This window comes from Erinaceus europaeus, chromosome 10 (assembly GCF_950295315.1).
Source record: "Erinaceus europaeus chromosome 10, mEriEur2.1, whole genome shotgun sequence".
NCBI lineage: Eukaryota > Metazoa > Chordata > Mammalia > Eulipotyphla > Erinaceidae > Erinaceus > Erinaceus europaeus.
The window spans coordinates 15,153,683-15,179,259 of NC_080171.1; the positions used below are offsets into that span (position 1 = coordinate 15,153,683).

Here is a 25,577-nt window from a genome sequence, read left to right on the forward strand (position 1 = left end):
AAAGTACACGGCCACACATGCACGCACACACACCTCCTTGCTGTTTCCAGACACTTGCACTCCAGTCTCAGACCGTGGTCTCTGCCACCCTGCCCTCAGCCAGAACCACTCTGCTCCCGCTGCTCTCCTATGCTTCGTCGCTGCCTGCCTCAGGCCTGTGCTAAAATGTCTCTCTCTCCAAAAGGCCTGGCAGGGTGATGTACCTGGATAAGTGCACATAGTACCGAGCACAGGACCCACACAAGGATTCAGGTTCAAGCCTCCGGCACCCCACCTGCAGGGGGGACACTTTACAAGCAGTGAAGCAGGTCTGCAGGTGTCCCTCTCTCTTCTTAAACTTATTTTTAATGAAAGAGACACAGAGAGAAAGATATACACAGAGAGCTACCAAAGTACTGCTCAGCTTTGGCTTATAGCGGTACTGGGGATTGAACCTGGGACTTTGGAGCCTCAAGCATGAAAGTCTTTTCCATAACCATTATGCTGTCTCCCCAGCCCTCTCTCACTCTCTATCTCCCCTCTCAGTCTCTCTATCCTATTCAATAAAAAACGGGAAAAATGGGAGTCAGGCGGTAGCCAGGAGGTTAAGTGCACGTGGCGCAAAGCGCAAGGACTGGCTAAGGATCCTGGTTCGAGCCCCTGGCTCCCCACCTGCAAGGGAGTCGCTGTATAGGAGGTAAAGCAGGTCTGCAGGTGTCTGTCTTTCTCTCCCCTTCTCTGTCTTTCCCTCCTCTATCGATTTCTCTCTGTCCTATTCAACAACAGCAACAACAACAATAATAATAACAATAACCACAACAATAAAAACAACAAGAGCAGCAAAGGGGGGGAAAAATGGTCTCCCCACCTGCAGGGGAGTTGCTTCAGGGGCAGTGAAGCAGGTCTGCAGGTGTCTAACTTTCTCTCCCCCTCTGTCTTCCCCTCCTCTCTCCATTTATTTCTCTCTGTCCTATCCAACAATGACAACATCAGTAACAACAACAATAATAACTACAACAATAAAAACAACAAGGGCAACAAAAGGGAAAATAAATAAGTATTTTTTTAAAAAATGGGAAAAATGACCACCAGGAGCAGTGGATTTATAGTGCCAGTACCAAGCCCCAGTGATAACCCTGGAAAAAAAATAGTCTTCTCTGGCCACTCTGCAGGTGGCATCTCCTGCAGCCCCTGCAGGAGCTCCCACTGCAGGACCTTGCTCTGTGTGCCCCATCACACCTGTCACCATGCGGCCACTATGGTCCCCCACTTAGCATTTTCGGACCCCTGCACACAGATGTAAGCTCTGGGAGGGAGGTGCGGGCTTGCTCTCTCCTCTCCTTGGCCTGCCACACAGATGCTCAGTAAATGTGGAATGAATGAACACTCACGTGCACCCACCCCGGAGGCTGACAGCCCCTGTCAGGGACTCTGGAGGGACTGACTGTGCCTCCATGAGGAGGAGCAGATTTGGGGCGTCAGCTGTGGGTTCTGAAACTCTGTCCTCTCCCCAGCTGGTATCACGGAGCCATCAGCAGAGGAGACGCCGAGAACCTGCTGCGACTCTGCAAAGAGTGCAGCTACCTCGTCCGCAACAGCCAGACCAGCAAGCACGACTACTCCCTCTCTCTGAAGTGAGTAGCACACGCTCCTCGCTCCTCGCGGGGCTGGCCCTTGTCTCCCGCAGAAGACCCCCTCCCCGGTGTCTGCCCTCATCCCCCTCTTCCACCCTGGGAGGTTGGCAGCACACTCCACAGGCCCCAGCTTTTCAATGGGATTTACTCTCTAGGGTGACAGGGTGTGTGTGTGTTTGGGGAGGGGGCTGTCCATGTCTGGTGTGTGATCTCCCCGGCAGAGGAGGGACCTTTTCTAACATTTATATTCAGCAGCCAAGGATTGCCTTCATGGCTGCTGCAGCTCTTGGTAAACCTCACCCTCTCAGAGTCCTTCAATGAGAAACACATTTCAGGTGGGGAGACCGAGGCTCAGAGAAGGGACGGACGGGTTAGGGTCAGGACTGGAGCAGCTGTGCACCTCTCCTCCGCCTTCCCCCAGCACGGCGATGAGTGCGACCCGTCCTGTGTCCCCGGGGCTGTTTGTGCAGCTCTGGCTCTCGCGTTCCTCCCGGAGCGGAAGAGTCCTGCTGGTGTGAAGTTCCGTGGCAGCTGTGGGAACTCTCAGGTGACCCTGGCCCACCAGATGTTGCTGTCAGGATGAGCTAGCCCCCAAGTAGGAAGAACAGAAAGGGAAACTCAAAGCAGAATCTGACTGAATTTGCAGTATGGCACTAAAGTAAAAATCTCTGGGTGGAGGGTGAGGGTAGATGTTCAACAGACTTTTGGTGGTGGGGATGTGTTGTAAAAAGAAAAGAAATCCCACCCGCAGGGGAGTCGCTTCACAGGCGGTGAAGCAGGTCTGCAGGTGTCTATCTTCCTCTCCCCCTCTCTGTCTTCCCCTCCTCTCTCCATTTCTCTCTGTCCTGTCCAACAACAACAATAATAACTATAACAATAAAAAAAAACAAGGGCAACAAAAGGGAATAAATAAATATTTTTAAAAGAAAAGAAAGAAACAAGCAAACAAAAGCCCTCATTCTATTAGCAGGAAAGTTGAGGCCCAGAGAGAGAAGAGGTAGAGACTTAATGAGAGGGTCTGGTGGTAGTGCACCTAGTTGAGTGCACATGCTACAATGTGCAAGGACCCAGGTTCAAGTCCCCAGTTCCCACCTGCAGGGGGAAAGCTTTGCAAGTGGTGAAGCAGGGCTGCAGGGGTCTCTTGTCTCTCTCCCTCTCTATCACCTCCTTCCCTCTCGATTTAACACTGTTTCTATCAATACATAAATAATACATAAAAATAATCCAATATATAAATAATACATAAAGAGAGAGAGAGAGAGTTAGAGAAGAAGCCAGGCAGTGGTGCACCTGGTTAACACACACCACAATGCACAGGACCCAGGTTCAAGCCTCTGATCCCCACCTGCAGGGGGAAAGCTTCACGAGTGGTCAAGCAGGGCTGCAGGTGTCTCTCTGTCTCTTTCTATTTCCATCTCCGTCTCCCCTCTCAATCTCCCTCTGTCTCTATCCAATACTAAATAAATTTGGGCAGGGGTAGAAAGCATAATGGTTATGCGAAGAGACTCTCATGTCTGAGGCTCGGAAGTTCCTGGCTCAATCCCCTGCACCACCCTAAGCCAGAACTGAGCAGCACTCTGGTAAAAAAATGATGATGGTGATGGTGGTGGTGGTGGTGGTGGTGGTAAGAGGACGTATAGTGTGTTAATGTTTAAATCAGTGTGTGAAGCCCAGGACTTCAGCTGGCTCTTCTGCTTCATGCACCAGTGTTAGTGATCATGGACCAGACGTCAGGCCAGTGCAGGTGGGGTGGGGGAAGGGGGTCAGTGCAGCTGAGGCATGAGGTGGACCTGCATGTGCTCCCTGCTCGGGACTGTCCCCTCTCCCATGCAGTGTGCCGGGCTCTGCCCTGATGTGCTCTCTGCTCAGGACTGTCCCCTCTTCAGTCCAGTGTGCCGGGCTCTGCCCTGATGTGCTCTCTGCTCTGGACTGTCCCCTCTCCCATCCAGTGTGCCGGGCTCTGCCCTGATGTGCTCCCTGCTCAGGACTGTCCCCTCTCCCATCCAGTGTGCCGGGCTCTGCCCTGATGTGCTCTCTGCTCAGGACTGTCCCCTCTTCAGTCCAGTGTGCCGGGCTCTGCCCTGATGTGCTCTGTGCTCTGGACTGTCCCCTCTCCCATCCAGTGTGCCGGGCTCTGCCCTGATGTGCTCTCTGCTCAGGACTGTCCCCTCTCCCATCCAGTGTGCCGGGCTCTGCCCTGATGTGCTCTCTGCTCAGGACTGTCCCCTCTCCCATCCAGTGTGCCGGGCTCTGCCCTGAGCGACAGACAGCAGCACAGTCAGGAAACAGGCATGGGAAGTCTGCCTGGAGAAGGGAGGGAGAACTGAGATGTGGTGGGAAGCAGAAGTCTCTCAAGAACTGTCAGGATAGAGGGTGGCAGATAGCTCACCTGGTAGAGTGACTTCCAGCCCTTGCGCTACATGGGAACACCAAGTTCAGTTCCCAAGAAACTCCATGTGTGGTGGAGCAGCGGTATGGTGTTTCTTCCTCTCTCTAAAATAATGAAAAAGTTGACCTGGGGAAACCAGTCATGGTGGATTGTACGTATGTGAGGCTTCAGGTTCATTCTCTGGTGCCACAGAAGTAACACCTGTCCCTCCACATCTAACAGTCAGGAACCAAAGTGTAGTTTGGATGACAGGCCTCTGCCCATGGGCACCAGAGGTGAAGTGGTTTTGCAAGCCTGTCTGGAGCCTTAAGATCCCCGGCTCAGGTAGGCACACCTGTTCGGTCTGGGCATCCCAGGGCCGTGTGGACAGCAGGGTGGGGCCTGCCTCCCCAGGTTGGGCTGCTCCGGGAAACCAGCCTTCATTCCCTGTGCACAGCACTCTGCCAGCTGAGAAACAGACAGATCAACCTCATGGCCCGTGGGTGGCATGGCGCGGGCACTGAGTAGCCTGACTGCTTGGGACAGGCGCCAGCTCCTTCAGCCGTCCCTCAAGGTGTGAGCTCTGAGTCTGACGCCTGCCTAGCAGGGACAGGCTGGGGAGTGGCATTCCCGGCGTGTGGTGTTGTCAGGAGAAGGGTGCAAACTGACATTGGAATTCCAGCTATGTTTTCTTGTGAGAGTTGAGTTCTGTCTTAAAGGTGTTAGAGGGTACAGAGATGGTTTGGGGGAGTCTGGACTCAGAGGTTGGGGCCCTCCACGCCTTCCGTCCTTCCCTTGGCAGAGACTTAGCAGAGCCATCTGTGCCAGGCACAGGGCTGGGCAGCAGAGAACTCCTGGCTGAGAGTAGCTTGGCTCAAGCTGCAGGACCTCCCAGGCTGGCTCCTTTCACCCCGGCCTGCAGGGTCCCAGAATTTGGGGCAGAGCTGTCAGAGGGAGGTGAAGCTTCAGGGGAAAGTCCACTCAACACAGCGAGGACACCAGACAGGCACGGCTGTCTGAGGTGAGCGGGGAGGAGCCCTGGCAGGTGTCACACCCCACACAGAGGAAGCAGAGGCTCAGTCCTTAGCGCAAGGTCCTTTCAGACACTCAGCCCTCTGCTCATCCATCTTTCAGGTGGCCCCATGGGAAGGCCTGGGCAGAAAGCTCAAGACAGAGAGACGTAGACAGGGTCTGGGCACTTGGCTGTTTGAATACACACATTCCCCTGCACAAGGACCCAGGATCAAACCCCTGGTCTCCACCTTCAGGGGAAGATTCATAGGTACTAGAGGAGGTCTCTGGATTTTCCTCTCTTGCTTTTTTTTTTGTCTTTATTTATTTATGTATTTATTGGATAGAGACAACCAGAAATCTAGAAGGAAGGGGTGATAGAGAAGAAGAGAGAGAGACACCTCCAGTATTGTTTCACCACTTGCAAAGCTTTCCCCCTACAGGTGGGGGCTAGGGGGTCGAACCTAGGTCCTTGCACATTGTAACATGTGCTCAACCAGGTATGCCACCACCCAGCCCCTGCCCTCCCAATTTCTTTGTGTCAAAAAAAGAAGAAAAGGGAGTTGGGCAGTAGCACAGTGGGTTAAGTGCAGGTGGCGCAAAGCTTAAAGATCCCGGTTCAAGCCCCCGCTCCCCACGTGCAGAGGAGTCGCTTCACAGGCAGTGAAGCCGGTCTGTAGGTGTCTTTCTCTTCCCCCTCTCTGTCTTCCCCTCCTCTTTTCTCTCTGTCCTAACAATGACGACATCAATAACAATGACAATAATAATAACTACAACAACAAGGGCAACAAAAAAAGAGAAAATAAATTTTAAAAAGGAGAATAAAAATGGCTGAAGGAAGCAGTAGATTTGTCTTGTAGGCATCAAGCCGTAACAACAACCCTAGTGGCAGAGGGATCAAGGGAGAGAGAGAAGTGGGTAGACAGAAGGAGAGATACCAGCACACCAGCTTTTCTTTCTTTTTTTTTTTTTGCCTCCAGGGTTATGGCTGAGGCTCAGTGCCTGCACCACAAATCCACTGCTCCTGGAGGCCATTTTTCCCATTTTTGTTGCCATTGTTATTGTTGTTGAATAGAACGGAGAGGAAGGGAAGACAGAGGAGAGAAAGACAGACACTGCTCAAGAAGCAACCCCCCCCACACACACAGGTGGGGAGCCGGGGGCTCGAACCGGGATCCTTACACCGGTCCTTGCACTTTGCACTATGTGCACTTAACCCGCTGCGCTACCGCCCGACTCCTATCACACCAGCTCTTTCCCACTGCCATCACCGCACTCCCCACACGGTTCTGGGGCTCAAACCTGGGCCATATGTGAGGAAGCTGCTGCCCTACTTAGTAAGCTGTTGCTCTGACTCTCTCTTCCTCATCTTAGGGTAGATGTGGCTGAATGACTCCGCTTGTGACTGAAACTGGTGTGGAGGGGCCACGCGGTGGTGCACCTGGTTGAGCACACAATTTACAATGCACAAGAACCTGGGTTCAAGCCTCTGGTTCCCACCTGCAGGGGTAACTTCACAAGCAGTGAAGCAGTGCTACAGGTGTCTATCTACCTATCTCCCCCTTTTCTGTATCCAGATATGGGGGGGCATTATAAAGACCGGCATAGAGATAGTACACTCCCAGCCCAGCATCTCCCCACCCCATCCCGAGTGCTCCCAGCAAAGTTGAGAAGGTCATCAGATATCAGGCTTGCAGCAACTTAAAAAGTCATCTGATCCGACCCCTTACTTCATGTGTGTGAGCACTGAGACCCAGCAGAGGTTCATGACTAGCCCGAGGAAAGGTGATGCTGGGCCCAGGAAATAGCTCAGCCTGTGAAGTCACAGGACTTAAATTCCCAAAGCCCCAGAAACCCTGGGTTCAGCCCCCCACACCACCATATAAACCAGAGCTGAGTGGTCCTCTGGTCCCTGTCTCATAGAAGAAATGCCTTCCACTGTGGGGACCAGACAGATCACGGACTGAGCCACACTGCCGCCACCTGTCCCTCCACCCACGGCCATTCAGCCTGCAGCCTGTACTCTCCACCCCACCCCATCCCAGTGCCCGTGTCCCCCTGCCACACACACACACACACACACACACACACACACACACACACTGGGAGCAGTCTTCCCTGCCTGGTGAGCACTGCCCTCAGCCCTTCTCCCGGCTGAACCCTCCCCATCCTGTCCTCCATGAGGTGCCAGGACAGCAGCTCTTGGGCTCCCTCCTAGCTGCCAGTGAGCACTTTGGCCTCTGGGCAGCACAGAGCCGGACCCAAGCTAGACAGAAAACATCACACTCTGACAGTTTCCTGTCTGGGAAGGGCACACAGTGGGGGACAAGGATGACAACTCTCATTGAAAGGGTTCTTTGGGCACTTTGGACTAGACTGCTGGGGAGTGACTGCAAGCGTGTGTGTGTGTGTGTGTGTGTGTGTTGTGCATGCATACACAAGAATCTAGATAAGATGAAGGAGAGGCCTTCAGAAGCTGAGGGGATTGCAGCTGGAGGTGGGGAAGCTTGGTGGGTGGTCGCCCCACACACACACTGGCCAGCAGGCTCTGCCTAATTGGTCCCATACTGGAAGGGGAGCAGGCACAGTGTCTGGTGGCAAATAATAATAATAATGTGATGGTGGGTGGCAAACCTGGCTAAGTGCTCACATCCAGTGCACAAGGACCCAGGTTCAAGCCCCTGGTCCCCAACTGCAGGGGGCAAGTTTCACAAGTGGTGAAGCAGGGCTACAGGTGTCACTCTTGTCTCTCTCCCTCTCTATCTCCCCGCTCCCGTCTCAATTTCTCTCTACCCATAAATAAATAGAAATGTGCATTTTTTAAAAGTCAGATCCAGCCGGGCAGAGATGTGGTCTCTTAAATAATAATAACAGAGACTGGGCTCAGACCCGGGCTGTGCACATGGCAAAGCAGCACACCAGCCAAGTGAGTTGTTTCACCAGCCCAGGGTTGTTTTTCTTTCTTCTCATGCCTCATTGATTTATACAGAAAGGAGAGAGTTGTCAAACAGTAGGCATGTCTGGGTCTGGACTAGCAGCCAAGTTATTAATCTCAGTTTGTTGCTGCTGACAGCAGGAGCAAGAAATAATAAAGGTTTGCAGGATGGAGAGGGAGTGGGGCTGAGGAGAAGCTGCTTACCCCTCACCCGTCAGCAGGGAGCGTGACTCTCATGCCTGCCCATCTGAGGATGCCCTCTGATGGGGGAGCCTTCCCTGCTGTGTCCAGGGTGCTGCCTCAGACCAGTGGGCCCTGGGCAGCACAGCACAGCTTCCCGCCCCAGAAGGCCTTGCCTTCAGGCCCAAGTGGCCCCTATTCCAGCCTTGCACCTGAGGACAAGGCGTCAAGGACCTCAGGTTCATGCAGCCCAGGACCCTACTGAGGCTCCTGTGTGGGCCCTTTGCCCCACCCGCTGCCCATAGGGTCCTCTAGCTCTGTACCTTTCTGGGCAGGCTGGCACAGGGGTAGCTGACTTTACCTCCAGTTAAACACTTAACAGTGTTGGGAGTCGGGCGGTAGTGCAGTGGGTTAAGCGCACACAGCGCAAAGCGTAAGGACCAGCCTAAGGATCCCGGTTCCAGCCCCCGGCTCCCCACCAGCAGGAGAGTCTCTTCACAAGCGGTGAAGCAGGTCTGCAGGTGTCTGTCTTTCTCTCCCTCTCTCTGTCTTCCCCTCCTCTCTCCATGTGTCTCTGTCCTATCCAACAACGACAACATTAATAACTACAGCAATAAAACAACAAGGGCAACAAAAGGGAATAAATAAATAAATCAAAAAAAAAAAAAAAACACTTAACAGTGGTGTGGCAGGAGGCCTTAAGGTCAGATGGCTTCCCTGGGGAGGAAACAGTCTTTAACTTGGTCCTTGGAGAATCAGAGGGGCCCAGGCAGAGGCATTCCTGGTAAAGAGCACACATTCCATTGCACAAGGACCCAGGGTCCGAGCCCCCGCCTGCAGGGGGAAAGCTTCACAAATGCCGGATTAGGGTTGCAGGTTTCTCTCTGTCTCTTCCTCTCTCTCTCTCCCCCTCCCTCTTTTCTCAGTCTCTCTCTGTCTCTATCCAAACATCAATAAATAAATGAGAGAGAACGCGAATTGGAGCAGAGGGAGATGGGCAGGGGTTTCCCATGTGGAGGGAACAGCTGCTCAGCAGAGAAGCCCCTCTTCTGGCTCCAGTCTGCAGTACCCGCGACACGGGCTCTGGATGGCAGGGTCCCTGGGCAGAGGGATTTAGCACTGAAAAAGGGCTGTCACACATGTTCCAGTGAAGAACCGATCTGCATGAGAGCCTGTGAGCATATGCCCAACACTGGGTGGCTCACTGACTTCATTACGGAACCACCTCTGTTGGGGACAGAGGTCAGTGTGGCCTGGAACCTCAGGGATCTGTCCTTGCCCCTGTCTACTTCCTTTCGGTGGTGGTGGGAGAGAGGGCGAGGCTGATTGCTGCTCAGAAATTCTACATTCCTCTGACTGAGGCTTTGGTTTATTTTTTTTTTAATATTTATTTTTTATTCCCTTTTATTGCCTTTGTTGTTTTATAATTGTTGTCATTGATGTCATTGTTGTTGGATAGGACAGAGAGACATGGAGAGAGGAGGGGAAGATAGAGAGAGGGAGAGAAAGATAGACATCTGCAGACCTGCTTCACCACCTGTGAAGCGACTCCCCTGCAGGTGGGAAGCCAGGGGCTCAAACCGGGATCCTTACACCGGTCCTTGCGCTTTGCGCTGTGTGCGCTTAACCCACTGCGCTACCGCCCGACTCCCTTGTTTGTTTTTAAACTAGACCACTGCTCAGCTCTGGCTTGTGGTGGAGTGAGGAATTGAGAGAGGTTTGAAAGCAAGTAGCCCAATCCAGGCTGCCCCCAATGATGTGCTGTGTTGCTTAACCTCTCTGACCTCCCTGTTCTAGCTCAGCAGCTGGAGATGTGGATGTTTAGGGAACAGATCCTCAGGTCCAGTGGCCTGTGCAGGTAGGGAAACTGAGGCCCAGAGAGGCAAAGAGGTTCGCCCACCTGCTGGCTTCCAGTCAGGCCCTGTTTTCTGGCAGCATTTAGGATGTTGGCTTGGGCTAGGGTTATCGGCATCTTTATTCTCAGTACATAGATCTGCATCCTTTGGGGGCCGGGGGCTGGGGGCTGGGGGCTGGAAAATGAATGTCTCTGATCAATTAGTGTGCTGCGTGTTTGTCTGATTCTATAAGGCTTAGAGGAAATGCCACAAATAGGAGCTGCTGCTGTAGGCAGATGAGAGGCCCCTCAGATGTTCTGCACAGAGCAGAGCACAAAGGGAGACGGTGAACTTGAGAATGCTTGGCAGCCCCCTACCCCAAGATGGAAGGGCAGGGCACTTTACTTTATTCAGAATAACTGAGCAGAGTGGCCTTGGTGGCCCCATAGCTGGTGAGACTTTCAGAAGCCCTGGCTGACCCAGGTGAATCTAGAGATGGGTCAAGAGTGAAGCACTGGTTGTCCAGGAAGTTGAGACAGTTTGTGAGAGACCAGACCAAGAGAAGAAAGAGCCGGTCCTGGTGGGATCAACGGCTGGGTGAGTAGGTGGTCCCGCCCCTCGGCTATTCCATGACCTGGAATGGTTGGTTTTGTAAAGGCTCAGGCAAACATGGGATCCCTAACTCAGTTCCCCCCACCCCCCCCTTTTCACTGCTGCCCCAAACCCACAGGTGAGAGGTATCTGTTCACACAGCCAGTTCTTTCTCCAGCGCACCTACTTACTGGCCAGGTAGTGCCAGGCATGCCCATCAGTACACTAGAGGTTCTTTTCCCAACCTGCTGCATCTCCCCTCCCAGCCAGGCACCCAACCCTGCCCTCCATTCCCCCAAGAGCCCTCCCAGTCCCCTCCAGCACCTGAGCCTCCCAGTCACATTTCCAGCTCATTCTCCTCTCAGCTTGAGTTAACCTACCCATGTGGCTTGCCCTCCGAGACAATCAGCCCAACTGCCCAACCGTCTCCAGGAATCCCTGTGCCCTGGATGCTGGTCTTTCCACATAAGAAAAAAAAAACTTTGCTTTCAGGCTGGGGTGGGTGATTAGAGCCCCCAGCTCCCCACCTGCAGGGGGGGGTTGCTTCACAAGTGGTAAAGCAGGTCTGCAGATATCTGTCTTTCTCTCTCCTTCTCTGTCTCCCCCACCCTTCTCAATTTCTCTCTGTCCTATCCAATAAAATCAGAAAGATGGCTGCAGGAGCAGTGGATTCATGGTGCAGGCACCGAGCCCCAGTGATAACCCTGGAGGCAAAAAAAAAAAAGAAAAAAGAAAAAGAAAAATGCTGCATTCTGACCCCATTTCTAACATCTTGCTAAGATGACTTGTTTGATAATATATTTGCAAAACACCATCTTGAATGACTTGGGTCATATGTGGGAGGGTGCACGGGGTGGTGGAGGGACAGACCACAGTGACAAATACAGCCCTCAGATCTGCTTTCTGGGAAGGGGCAGCCAGCCACATGGCTTCCCACCAGCCACTGGTTACCGTGAGCCTGGCCAGCTCTTTATAACTGAGTGCCATCACAGTGTAGGTGGGACTGTTTGCAGAGCCTTTGTGCTTTCAGCCCAGGGAAGTATGTGTGTCTTACTGTCTTAGAACTAGGTAAATAACTCAGAGGCCCTGGCAGGGATACAGGATCAGCTCTCCTTGGGGTATTTGGCTAGGTTTGAAGCTACCTTCTTCATTCTTATAGCAAAACCCCCAGTGGAAAACCTGGCCTTTGATGGGAGAAGTAGCACAAGAAGGGAAAGGACCTTTCTGTCTCCATCCCCGTGCCAGGGTTCCTGCCCTCCCGGACCCCAGAAGCACTGTATTTCCTTCTCCCGTTCTCTCCATAGACAACCCTGGGTTTTGAGGCAGATTTATAAAACTGGATGTCAGGTTGTATAGCTCTCATCTTTGCTCTGAAAGTTCAAATGTTGAAGCTGTAAAAATGATTTGGGGTGTGTGTGTGTATGTGTGTGTGTGTGTGTGTCTTCCTCACATGCACACCTTTCCACACACCCACCACTGTGTGTTCGCTGCCTCCCCCAACCCTTGAGCAGCCACCACCCTCCCAGCCACTGAGGCTGAGGAAACTCTTCACCACTTTTAATAATGCCTTTTTGTTGTTGTTTTTAAAGATTACGTCACCCCAGAGGAATATCAGAAGCAATTGGGTTTAACAGAGTTGGCTTATTAGAGATGCTTTAATTAGAACCATCTTTTCCCTTTTGAAATCCGCGGTGCTCATAGCTCCAGGCAGCTGGGCGGGTGCCTACCACCTCCTGAACACAAGCTTCCAGGACAGGGGTGACAAACATGTCAGCAGGGTGGCTGTCACTGCAGCACTGCTCCCGTGCACAGGGCCTTGGCTGAAGACATCCAGGTGTGTCCTTTATGCTTGCGGTCTGGGTGGAGGAGACAGGCAGGTCGGTAAGGGAGGGAGTCTCACTCTAGGTGCCTCGGAGAAAGCTCCACGGAGGAAGTGATATTGGACCTTGGAGCATAAGTAAGAATTTCAAGAAGAGAAAACTAGCAGAATGATTTGTTGAGGAAGTAGCAGCAGAGTATTGATAGGATTGTGGGGCTGGAGAAAAATCCCACCAGGCAGGCCAGCGCCTGGTCTTGTGTGCCGCCCACATTTGAGGCCGTGCACCACGTGGCAGGGGCCACAGCACCAGAAAGTGCCAGAGTTCCTCTCCGTCTCCCCATCTGAGCAGACTTGCATCCTGGGAGAGTGAGTGTGTGCGGAAGAAGCCCCGGTGACTTTGGGAGTGGCAGGGCCCCTTACTGTTTCACCCAGCTGGGTGGTTTTGGTTTTTGTTTTCTAAGTATCTGTTTATGGGCTGAGGAGATGGCATAATGGTTATGCAAAACAGAAGCACCAGCGGTACAATCCCGCGGCAGCACTAGGAATGAGAGCAGTGCTCTGGTAAAATCAGTCTTCATCTATTCTCATGAGCACCAGACCTGAGCACTTCTCAGCTCTGGCATATGCTAGTTCCGGGGATTGAACCTGAGACCTTGGATGTGTGTGTCGGGTGCATCTGCACTTCACTGTCTCCCAGTTCTCACCCAGTTTTATTTGCCAAGTTAAAGCCTGGCTAAATCAAGCTGCCCTCTCACAGCTGAGGCTGCTGACCATGACCTTCAGGTTTATGTCATCTAGACTGATTTGATATCTACTTAAGTACTTATGGCGGCTTAAGTGTTCCTTTAGAATTATGTCTCCATAGGGAGTCGGGCCGTAGTGCAGCGGGTTAAGCACACCTGGCGCAAAGCACAAGGACCGCTGTAAGGATCCCCATTCGAGCCCCTGGCTCCCCACCTGCAGGGGAGTCACTTCACAGGTGGTGAAGCAGGTCTGCAGGTGTCTGTCTTTCTCTCCCCCTCTGTCTTCCCCTCCTCTCTCCATTTCTCTCTGTCCTATCCAACAATGGCAACAAATATGGAGAAAATGCCCTCCAGGAGCAGTGGATTCGTAGTACAAGCACTGAGCCCCAGCTATAACCTTGGAGGCAAAGCAAACAAGCAAAAAATTGTTATCTTGGGGCCAGGCAGTGGCACACTTGGTTAAGGACTCAGATTACAGTGCACAAGAATCCGGATTCAAGCCCCTGGCCCCCACCTGCAGGGGGAAAGCATGAGTGGTGAAGTGGGGCTGCGGGTGTCTCTGTCTCTCTCCCTCTCTAGCTTCCCTCCCCTCTCAACTTCTCTGTCTATTCAATAATAATATTAAAAATTTATTATCGTTATTTATTGGATAGAGAAAAGGGGAGATGGAGAAGGAGAAAGACAGAGACACCTGCATCCCTACTTCACTACTCATGAAGTTAAGTGCACATGGCACAAAGCTCAGGGACCAGTGTAAGGATCCCGGTTTGAGCCCCCAGCTCCCCACCTGTGGGGGAGTCACTTTGCAAACAGTGAAGCAGGTCTGGGGGTATCTATCTTTCTCTCCCCTGTCTATCTTCCCCTCCTCTCTCCATTTCTCTCTGTCCTATTCAACAACAACAGCTATAACAACAATAACAACAACCACAACTAGGACAACAAAATGGGAAAAATGGCCTTCAGGAGTAGTGGATTTGTAGTGCTGGCACCGAGCCCCAGTGATAATCCTAGAGTGAAAAAAAAAAAAAAAAAAAGAAGGAAAATATTTAGGCCAGGTGGTGGTGCACCTGGTTAAGTGCACACATTATAGTGCATGAGGACCCAGGTTCAAGCCTCCAGCTCCCCACCTGCAGGGGGTCAGTTCACAAGCAGTGAAACAGGTCTGCAGGTGTCTGTCTCTTCCCCTCCTCTCTCCATTTCTCTCTGTCCTATTCAACAACAAACATCATTGGCAACAATAACAATAACAATAACGACAATAAGGGCAACAGAAAATGGGGGGGGGGGTTTGGCCCATACTCCCAGATTGGATAAAGAATAAGAACATTTCCAATGGAGGGGATGGAACATGGAACTCTGGTGATGGGAATTGTATGGAATTAACACCCCTATTACATTATACTCCATACAATTGTGTATGGAATCAATATTAAATCACTAATAAACAAAAGAAACATTTTTAATGGGGCATTAGCGTGGGAGGTGGTTTAGTGTCGATAAGCATTGGACTCTCAAGTATGAAGTCCTGAGTATGATCCCCAGCATTGCATGTGCCAGAATGATGCTCTGATTCTCTCCCTCTCCTCCTCCTCCTCCTCCTCCTCCTCTTCCTCCTTCATCTCTCTCTCTTCTTCTTCTCATAAGCCTAAAAATTTAATAAGTTGTGGGGTACAGTACATGAGTTCTGACATATAAATGATAAAACCACAGGGGCAGCAGATACATGTGGTTGACTAGGGCACACCCAAACTCTAGACGCAGTCTCCAGCTATTAGCATAACTACATTTTGAGCTCAAAATTTTAGGCTAGAAAAAGATTCTTTTCTCCTTTCCTCATTTATTCCAGTAATTAAAAAAAATTTTTTTTTTTTAGGAAAAGGAGGAGGGTTGACTGTTTTTACTTGCGTGGGAGTTGTGCTTTTAAAAAGCAGTCAGTTCCAATAGTAAGTGACTTTTTGGAACTCAATCACTTGCAGCCATGCTGAACAAAACGATAATTAATATGGTCAAACCCTGGCCAAATAATAAAATGAAGGCTTTGTTGTGTATCAAGGCAGAAATCAATTTCATTAGGGAGCAAAGAACCAAAGATTTAATTTTGAGAAAATTCTCCACCCTGTGGAAAGAGGTTGTCAAAAAGCCACTGGGAGGAAGGAATGCCTTCTAGAGCCCAGATATTTTTTTTTCTTCCAGGATTATAGCTGGGGCTCAGTGCCTGCACTGCAAATCCACTGCTCCTGTGGCTATTTTTTCTGATTTTTTGGATAGGACAGAGTGAAGTTGAAAGGAGAAGGGAAGGCAAAGAGGGAGAAAGATAGAAGACACCTGCAGACTTGCTCAAACCAGGATCTTTGCACAGCTGCTTGCGCTTAACCTGGTGCGCAAGCTCCCGAGCCAGCATTTATTTTTTTTTTTAGAATTTATTTATTTATTCATGAGAAAGATAGGAGGAGAGAAGGAACCAGACATCACTGCGGTACATGTGCTGCTGGGGATGAAACTCGGGACCTCACAGTTAAGAATTCAATGCCACCTCCCGGACCACTAGAGTTGCATTTCCTAACCTTCTGAGTGTAGCCAAAACTAACGGGGTTTTTACTTCTGGATGTTCTCATACTCCTTTTGATTTTGGTCAAGGAGTGAATGTTGTCTGTACCTGATGGCATTTTTTTTTAATATTTATTTATGAATGAAAGGAAGAGAGGGAAAGAACCAGAGCATCACTGTCATCTGTGATTCTGGAGACTGAATTCAGGATCTCATGCTTAAGAGTCCAGAGCTTTAGCCACTGCGCCAGTTGTCCAGATGTCAATTTAAAAAAAAAAAAAAAAAACCTGCCCTTTGGGGTCAGAAGGAAATGGAAGAAAATGGTTGCATTTAGAGGGTCAGCAGACGACAAAGAGGAGTTCAGTGAAGGTTCTGGTATCTGCACTGATGGTGGAGTCCATGTTCAGATAGCAGGGCTGGTGACCAAGCAGAACAGACCTGCCAGAGACATTGTTCAGAGAGAACTTCCAGAGCCAGAAAGGTTGTGACTTTGCTAGCTACGGAGGCGACCTGGTGAGGTTGTGACTTTGCTAGCTACGGAGGTGACCTGGTGAGGCTGTGACTTTGCTAGCTACGGAGGTGAGCTGGTGAGGTTGTGACTTTGCTAGCTACGGAGGTGACCTGGTGAGGTTGTGACTTTGCTAGCTACGGAGGTGAGCTGGTGGTTCTGCTCCAGAAGGACGACTGGCTGGCCTGACCTGAGGCGACTCTTGTTTTGCCTTACAGGTAAGAGTTCTAGGCATTGAAGCAACTGACCTGCAGGGTCTAGAGCTCACAGATAGGGCTACCAGCAGTACATGGCACTGAGTCATTTCAGCTTGGAAAGGGGCGGAAGAGGTAGATAGCACAGTGGTTATGCAAAGAGACTCTCATGCCTGAGGCTCCAAAGTGCCAGGTTCATTCCCCCCTAAACACACACATACACACACACACACACACACACCACCATTATAAGCCAGAGCTGAGCAGTGCTCTGTTTAAAAAAGAAGGAAGGAAGAAAGGAGAAAGAGAGAGAGAGAAGGAAAGAAGGAAGGAGGAAAGAAAGGAAGGAAGGAAGGAAGGAAGGAAGGAAGGAAGGAAGAAAAAGAAAGAAAGAAAGAAAGAAAGAAAGAAAGAAAGAAAGAAAGAAAGAAAGAAAGAGAGAAAGAAAGAAAGGTGGATTTCCCACAGGCAACCTACCAGAGGTTGGAAGGGAAAATCTCCCCCGTGCTTGGAGGTAAGCACAGAACGTGGACACCAGGCGTGACAGCTCTCACAAGGGCTGTGCATCAGAGTCTTAAAGAGCAGGCCCTGCTTCCAAGCAGCCGCAGACTTCACAATCCTTGGGAACCGAGATGTGGCCTTTCTGAGGCAACTTGGAAGAAAGTTAGTTTCTTTATGCTGCTCTTTTAGTCCTGGGGCTTAGGGCATCTGTAATGAAGGCGAGTCATTTTGTTTAGTATCTGAACAGTCCAGTCTTCTGTCATGCACTGTGCTCTGTGAGTATCTCTAGTGGGCCAGCCTTCAGAAATCTGCTGAACCTCAGTGATCATTTCTCCTGTGAGTGTGTGTGTGTTTCTAGCAGTGCACAGGCCTTGAGTGTGCGTGCACAATACCTCAGAGAGGCCTCCTGGTTTCATTTTTGTATTCTTTATACTTGGTACGGGGAGAGTGGCGTCAAACCACAGCTGGTGCTTCCATGTGGGGCCTTGGACCAAACCCCGGGCCACCTTCAAGAGTAAGGTTTGGGGGGTCGGGCGGTAGCGCAGGGGAGTCGCTTCACAGGCAGTGAAGCAGGTCTGCAGGTGTCTACCTTTCTCTCCCACTCTCTGTCTTCCCCTCCTCTCTCCATTTCTCTCTGTCCTATCCAACAACGACATCAATAACAACGATAATAATAAGCACAACAATGGTAAAACAACCAGGGTAACAAAAAGGGAAAAAAATGGCCTCTAGGAGCAGTGGATTCATGGTGCAGGCACCGAGCCCCGGCAATAACCCAGGAGGCAAAAAAAAAAAAAAAAAAAGGAAGGTTCACAGTAAGATAGCTTGTCTGGAGGACACCTGGCTTGCTGTCATACAACTTTGAGCCCCTGTATATCACATGGGAAACCATGGCACTAAGAGAAGCCGCAGGGCTGTGGTGTCTCCCTTTTAAAAAGGGAGGACGGGGAGGCCAGGTGATGGCATATTACCAAACTCAAGGATCTAGGTTCAAGTCCCCAGTCTCCACCTGCAGTGGAGGGGAGGCTTCACAAGAGTTGAAGTAGGCCTGCTGGTATCTCTCCCCCCACCCCTCTCAATTTCTCTCTGTCCCATCAAGTGAAAAGGAGGGGCCAAGCAGTGGTGCACCTGGTAAAGCGTGCATGTTACAATGCTTAAGGACCTGGGTCCAAGCCCCTGGCCCCCACCTGCAAGGGGGAAGCTTCATGAGTGGTGAAGGAGGGCTGCAGGTGTCTCTCTGTCTCTCTCCCTCTCTATCTCTCTTTTCCCTCTTGATTTCTCTCTGTTGCTATCTAAATAAAGTTTATTTAAGGAAAAATTGGCCCCTGGGAGTGGTGTATTTATAGGACAGGCACCGCGCCTCAGCATAACCCTGGTGGCAATTTAAAAAACAAACAAACAAAAGTGTGGTCCGGGAGGTGGCGCAGTGGCTAAGGCACTAGACTCTCAAGCATGGGGTCCTGAGTTCGATCCCCAGCAGCTCATGTACCAGAGTGATGTCTGGCTCTTTCTCTCCTCCTATCTTTCTCATGAATAAATAAATTCTTTTAACAAAAAAAGTGCTCAACCAGCTAAACCATCTTCCAGTCACTGTCCTGAATCTTCTGTATATAAATGGAATAGCCCAGACCAGAGGGGAACCTCATGCTCCAGTTCCCAAGGGCTGCTGGGAGTTTTCCACAGTGATGCTCATTGTCACGGGCTTTATAAATGACTCTTGATCAGGCTGGACTGGCAGCCTTTGAAAGTCCAAGGAGAAGAAGCCACCTTCAGGTGTGGTGCAGCTCACTGACCAGGTAAATGTGTTTGAACACAGCAGTTGTAAGAGGCTCCTCTCAGTTTTCCCCCTTATTTTTTCTCTTCTTCCTCTCCTCTTCCTCTGCCTTTTCTTCTTCTTTTACTTCCCTCCCCCTCTCCTTTTCTCCCGTAGGGTGCCAGGTAGTGGTGCGCCTGGTTAAGCACTCGCACTATAGTGTACAAGGACCCGGGTTCGAGCCCCTGGTGCCCACCTGTAGGGGGAAGGTTTCAGGAGCCATGAAGTGGTGCTGCAGATGTCTCTCTGTCTCTCACTGCTTCCCCCTCTCAATTTTTCTCTCTCTATCCAATAATCAATAAAAATATTTTTTAGAAATACTGTAAATTTGTGAACCAAAGAGATAGCTTACGGGGGTGGTGGTACACCTGGTTGAGTACACGGGACCCAGGTTTGAGTACAGGGGACCCTGGTCCTCACCTGCAGGGGGAAAGTTTCAGGAGTGGTGAAGCAGGGCTGCAAGTGTCTCTCTGTCTCTCTCCCTTTCTATCACCCCCCCTCGATTTCTGGCTGTTTCTATCCAATAAATAAAGATAATAAAAGTTAAGGGGGGGGGGGAGAGCTCACCAGTAGGTCACCTGCATGGCAATCTGTGTGATCCGGTGTCCCATATGGGGGTGGTGCTAAGGCAGTGAGGAGCTTCAGGGCTGTGGCTGTGGTGTCTTATCCTGCTCTGTCTCTGTGTCTCTATCTAAATTAAAAAAAAAAAAAAATAGTCCAGGACAGTGAAGTCACACATGTGCCAGGCTCCAGTTCCACCAAAACCAAGAGAAACACTGGGAATTGGACCAGGTTCTTTGTCAGCAATAAGTCCTCACTGCTGTGCTCATAATGTCTGTGGCCAGTCAACTAAGGAAGCCTGACCTCCACCCCCTAGATGCCAGCTGTGCCCAGGGTTGCACAGTTTCCAGGGACCCCCACAAGGACGTCAGCTCTCCCCCAATGAGAACCACTGCTCCCAGGATCGGGGTTGGATGGACTTGACTGCAACTGAAGGAAGCTTCGGTGGGGACCAGGTGTCGGAGCACCTGGTTGAACACACACATTATTGTGTGCAAGGACCCGGGTTCAAGCCCCGGTCACCACCTGCTGGGAGAAAGCTTCACAAATGGTGAAGTGCTACTGCAGGTATCTCTGTCTCCCCTTTCTGTCTTCCCCTTCCCTCTCGATTTCTCTCTCCCCCCCCCCCTCAAGGGTTACTACTGGGGCTCAGTGCCTGCACTATAAATCCACTGCTCTTGTGGCCATTTTTTCAATTTTTTTGGATAGGATAGAAAGAAATTGAGAGGAGAGAGGGAAATAGAGGAGAGAGAGAGAGAGAGACCTACAGACCTGCTTCACTGCTTGTGTATTGACCCCCGAAACACACACACCCCCAGGTGGGGAGCAAAGGTCTTGAACTCAGATCCTTGTGCCTTGTACTAAGTGCACTTAACCTAGTGTACCACAGCCCAACTGCCAATTTCTCTCTGTCTCTATCCAGAAAATAAATATCTAAATAAAAGGAAGCTTTGGTGCTGTGGCCTCTTTTACTCTCTCTGCCACCTTTCTTTCTCTCTCTCCCTATCTTTAAAAAAGGGGGTGGGCAGTGGTATGCCAAGTTGTGTGCACATATTACAATGCAGAGGGACCAGGGTTCAAGCCCTGGGGCCCCACCTGAATGGGGGAAACTTTGCAAAGAGTGAGGCAGTGCTGCAGGTTTCTCTATATATATACCTCCCCACTCTCCTCAATTTCTTTCTGTCTCTAGCCAATAAGTAAATTCGTTTATTTGATTTTTTTTATAAAGGAAAAAGGTTTTTTAATTTAACAATGTCAGTTAAAAAATTGCAGGCCAGGCAGTGGCACAGTGAGTTAAGTGCACATGGCACCAAGCACACAGACTGGCGTAAGGATCCCGGTTAAGCCCCCAGGGGTGTCGATTCTGTCTTTCTCTTCCCCTCTCTGTCTTCCCCTCCTCCTCTCTCAGTTTCTGTCTGTCCTATCCAACAGCACAGCAGTGACAACAATAATAAAAACAACAGTGATAAACAAGGCCAACAAAAGGGAAAAGATAGCCTCCAGGAGCAGTGGATTCGTAGTGCAGGCACCAAGCCCCAATGATAACCCTGGAGACCAACCAAAACAAAAAAAAAAATCCCTTCAGCACTGGAGGGTACCAGCCAGCCTCGTCCAGGTGGACATGTTCATGTCCAGGGAAAAGAGATCTGCCCAGCCAGGGTCATCAGTGGAATCAGAGTCAGAACCCAGACCTCTGGCTGCAGTCCAGCTACTTCCTCAGCCCCACTTATCCCAGATACAGATGCACCTTTGTGAGCCTATAAAGTCTCAGTGGAAGGGCAAAAATAAAAAAATTTTAAAAACATCCTGCTAGAACTCTTTCCCCTTTCTAAAACTCTGTAGAGCGGCCCAGGAGGTGGCACAGTGGATAAAGCACTGGATTCTCAACCATGAGGTCCCAAGTTCAATCCCCAGCAACACAGTACCAGAGTGATGTCTGGCTCTTCTCTCTCTCCTTCTGTCATTCTCATGAATAAATAAATAAATTCTTTTTAAAAAAATAAAATAATAAAATAAAACTCTGCAGACATTTCACACATCAGGCCCCGTCCCACCCCGCCTCACCTCCAGCTGCCACCCTGCAGTTCTCCTGGGTGTTTGGCTGAGACTGGGACTGAGAATGGGGCTGTAAGACCTGATCCCCAAGCATTATTACTCTCCCGCTTACACAGCCGCAGTAATAAAAGACTCTGGGCTGGGGAGACAGCATAAGGGTTATGCAAAAAGACCTTCATGCCTGAAACTCCAGAAGTCCCAGGTTCAATCTCCAGCACCACCATAAGCCAGACCTGAACAGTGTTCTAGCAAAAAATAATAACTAAAAATAAATTTAAAAAAAAACAAACTAGGAGACTCAATCCTACAACCCAGGCAGTGGCACAGTGGATAAAGAAGTAGACTCTCAGGGTTCTGAAGTCCTGAATTTCACCCATCCCTAGCATATCTCTTGTGCCAGAGTGATACCCTGGTTTATTCTCTCACTCTCTTTAACGGGTAAATAGAGAGAGACAGGCCCTGAACCATCAGCCCTGGCCATTAGACCCCTCCTATCTCACGCTTAGTCTCCACCTGAGAAAATTCCCCCGTGTGGGTACTGCCTGACCTACCTGCTGCTCTCTGTGACACAGAGCAAGCCTTACATGGCTCCAGCCCTTCCAGGGTGGCTTCTCCCAGCTCTCCAGCTGGGACACGACTGCTCTCACTGTGATTTATTCAAGGCCTTCACCCTGAGCCACCATCTTAGAACTTGAGAAATGCCATGTCGTCTCAGGAAGGCTAATGGCCACTGATGGGTGGGTCGAGAGTCTGGTTATGTGGTCGTAAATCAGGTTTGGCTCAGCAGCATTTACACTGAGGCGTCTGTTCACACTAAGCTGAGCCGGGCATCTGGCTTGTCACTGTGAAGGCTGAGGAGACAGTGGGCGACATGCAGGTGTTGCTGTGTGTGGATCCCTCTAGAACCTCTCAGCCAGAAGTGGTCTACCTGCCACCCACTCTATGAAGACCTCACGTCCCGGTCCCCTTGGCTCCCAAAGCCCTTTCTCTCTGGGACCCAGCAGGCAGCTTCTCCCTCAGCTCCTTGGTCTTCTACTCTGAGCAGTGAGCCTCTTATAGTCATCCCCGTTTCTCTGCAAACCACACGAAACCTGGCCATGGGACGGAGGTGGCCATAGCTGTCACCACTGTGCCCTACCTCCGAGTGCCAGGTGGAATTCTGGGCTCTGTGCTGAGAGTCACAGCAGGTGCCGAGACCAGTCTGCATGCAGGAGGTTGACCAGCTCCCTGTCCCCTCAGGACCCCCGTCTCTTGTTATCTGGGTATGTCTCTCTCCCACAGTAGCCCCAGTGCCTTCCTCCAAGCATCCTTCTCACAGTGCTTCTGGAGTGGCTACACCTGGCTTGCAGGTGTGGGGAGAAGGGGGTCAGAGAGAAGTCTGGGTGCACTGAGTCACAGAGACAGCACTGCCAACCTCAGCTCAGGGCCATGGTGGGAACCACCTGCTTGCAGGTCCTGAGGTGACCACAGAGGTAGATGGCGTCTGACCGTGGTCAGCCTTCAGGCTTCTGGCCAGCTCCCTTGCCCAAGGTCACAGCAGGTCAGCCTCCAGCCACACCTGTCTCCTCGTTAATTCAGCACAAATGACATCTGTCCATCCCACCCCAACTAGAGAGCACGCCTGCGGGGATGAAAAGACACCAGGCTAGTGTCGTGCCCTCTGCAGTAAGGGCTGGTGCCATCAGCTAGGATGTGGAGGTCAAGGGGCCTGGGGCATCTCCCTCCCCTGAGAGCAGCCAGCTGTCCCAGACAGATGCACAGTTCAGCTCTCCACGCTTACAGACCTGACCCCAGGAATGTGCACGATGTAACATCCCAGCGTTGAGTGGGAGCGACTCCCAACAAGAAGAGATATAGCACTTTAGATCTATCAGCCCGGGGCTAGAGAAGGAACTCACCAGGTAGAGCACAAGCCTTGTGACGCACACGGCCCAGGTTCAGACCCCAGCACCACGGTGGAGTGCCACAGCACTGGGAGAACCTCTCTCCTCCAGTCCGTCTTGATGAAAAAGCCAGCTCTTGAGCAGTGAGATCCTGCTGTCACAAGGCCCCAGGTCTGCAAAAAATTAGTTGATTAATTAAAATGAAAGAGGGCTGGGGAGATAGTATAATGGTTATGTGAGACTCTTGCTTGAGGCTTTAAGGTCCCAGGTTCAGTTCCTAGCACCACCATCAGCCGGAGCTGAGCAGTGCTCTGTTCTCTCTATCTTTCTCTCTGTATCTCTTATTAAAATAAATAAGATAAAATAATTTAAAAAAGAATGTTCTCTGGTGCCCACAGTGGCTTAGAAGGGGACTTGACTCCCGTTTCTATTTCATTTCTTTAGTCCTCAGCAAGAGTGCTGATCAGAGCAGTGGCCACAGGAATGACTTAGAACCCCAAAAAGAGAGCATCCCGGCTAGCAAGGGTCACCCTCTAGAGACTGCCCCTTCACCTGACCCCACCACTTTGGTTCTGTTACCCCGTGGGCCTATCATGGGACCAGTGCTGCCCAGACAGAGTCGTCACTGTCCAGCTGTGCTCGGGACTCGAGGCGGGGTGTGGGGGCTCATTTCCCTGGCTCAGCGTAGACCCTGGCTAGGCAGCTGCTGGGGGGGTAGGGCAGACACAGAGAGAGAAGGGCTGACTGCCAGGTATGTCCTGAAAGTCTAGAGGGGAACAAGGCTTGACCTCAGGGACCAGGTGCAGAAGAGAAAGGACACAGGCATTGGAGTCACATAGATGTGAATTCAAAGCCTGGCCTCTCGGTGCCCCGTGGAACCAAGTCCATAACACCTTCAGGTTCCCCATCTGTGAACAATAATGGGGCTGGGGAGACAGCATGGTGGTTAATGCAAAAGACCAGGTTCAATCCCAAGCACCACTATACGCCAGAGCTGAGCAGTGCTCGGGTCTCTCGCTCCCTCTGTATCTTTCTGTTTCGAGAGAGAGAATTGCTGTGATGAGTAGGCTAGGTAGTGACAGACCCAGTTGAGTGCCCATGTTACCATGCTCAAGGGCCCAGGTGCAAGCCCTCAGTCCCCACCTGCAAGACCTGAAGCTTCAGGAGCAGTGAAACAGTGCTGCAGGAATCTCTCTGTCTCTCTCCTTATCTCCCCTGCCAGTTTCTCTCTGTCCTATCATATAAAAGAGAAGAAAATAATAAAAGGAGAATGTGGCCACCAGAGTAGGTGGCTTCACCACGCAGACACTAGGCCCCAGCAGTAACCCTAGTGGGAAAAAACAGGCTGGGGGCCCTGTTGTGCAGCGGCCCCGGGGAACTCTGGACAGTGTCCTGGTGTGGAGAGAATAAACCCCCCACCCCCAAAGAAATGAAGCAGATGTGGGAGTCGGGCTGTAGCGCAGCGGGTTAAGCGCAGGTGGCGCAAAGCACAAGGACCGGCATAAGGATCCCGGTTCGAACCCCGGCTCCCCACCTGCAGGGGAGTCGCTTCACAGGCGGTGAAGCAGGTCTGCAGGTGTCTATCTTTCTCTCCTCCTCTCTGTCTTCCCCTCCTCTCTCCATTTCTCTCTGTCCTATCCAACAACGACAACAACAATAATAACTACAACAATAAAACAACAAGGGCAACAAAAGGGAATAAATAAATAAAATAAATATTTAAAAAAAAAAAAAAAAAAGAAATGAAGCAGATGTGTGTGGTTCCTGTGGCCACACCCTGCACAGCCTAGACCCAAAGGCCACTTTCCACTTTCCTCGCCTCCTCCCGCATGAATATTATATGCGGGTATCTTGAAGTCAATTCTTCATGAAAAGGAGCGATTTAACATAACGATTACCACCGATTCTTCATGAAATATGCATCAAGCAATTAGGTCTAAAAGCGAGAGGTGAGGCCTCGCACCCTGCTCAGGGGCCAGCAGCTGCGGGCTGAGTGATGTTTTATTAAAGCCCGTGATTACGAGACGAGGTGGGGCCTGTCATTACACCGGGCGCGCCAGGCACACTTGATAATCCTGGTGGTGAGGAGTTGTTTTTTGTGATGGTAATGAGTGATCTGAGCACCCAGACAGCCCGGCACCCTGGCCTCCGCAGCCCTACAAGACTTATTCGCCAGGTCACCCATCAGAGATAACCCTAATTGTGACTCTGTTCTCACAAGAGGTCCTGTCAGAAGAGACAGGGCTGCTGCTGGGGAGGTGGCTCAGTTGGCAGAGCGCTGGACTTGTGTGTGCGCCTTTGGTTCTTGGTTCAATTCCCCCGGCACTGCATGTACTAGAGTGATGTCTCACACCTCTCTCTCCCTCTCCCTCTCTCACTCACTCTCTCTCTCTCAAAGAACCAGACATCACTCTGGTACA

At 50.9% G+C, this 25,577-nt stretch overlaps 1 protein-coding gene and 1 long non-coding RNA gene across 3 annotated transcripts in view; one reads left to right on the top strand and one right to left on the bottom strand.

Annotated features, from left to right (window-relative positions):
• Positions 1-25,577, top strand: part of SHB (SH2 domain containing adaptor protein B) — a 167,028-nt gene that overhangs the window by 134,955 nt on the left and 6,496 nt on the right. The window contains exon 5 of the mRNA XM_007524116.3: positions 1,494-1,613. Within this exon, the coding sequence (XP_007524178.2) occupies positions 1,494-1,613 (120 nt within the window). The remainder of the gene's footprint in view (positions 1-1,493; positions 1,614-25,577) is intronic.
• The window catches only part of LOC132540833 (uncharacterized), a 58,622-nt gene continuing 45,222 nt past the window's right edge, over positions 12,178-25,577 (bottom strand). The window contains exons 1-4 of one of the 2 annotated variants that reach the window (XR_009551958.1): positions 24,301-24,476; positions 23,173-23,330; positions 21,826-22,125; positions 12,178-12,389 (exon numbers count right to left, since the gene is read on the bottom strand). This is a non-coding gene — a long non-coding RNA (uncharacterized LOC132540833). Of the gene's footprint in view, positions 12,390-21,825; positions 22,126-23,172; positions 23,331-24,300; positions 24,477-25,577 lie in introns of those variants that run through there. The other variant, XR_009551957.1, reaches the window with a different exon arrangement.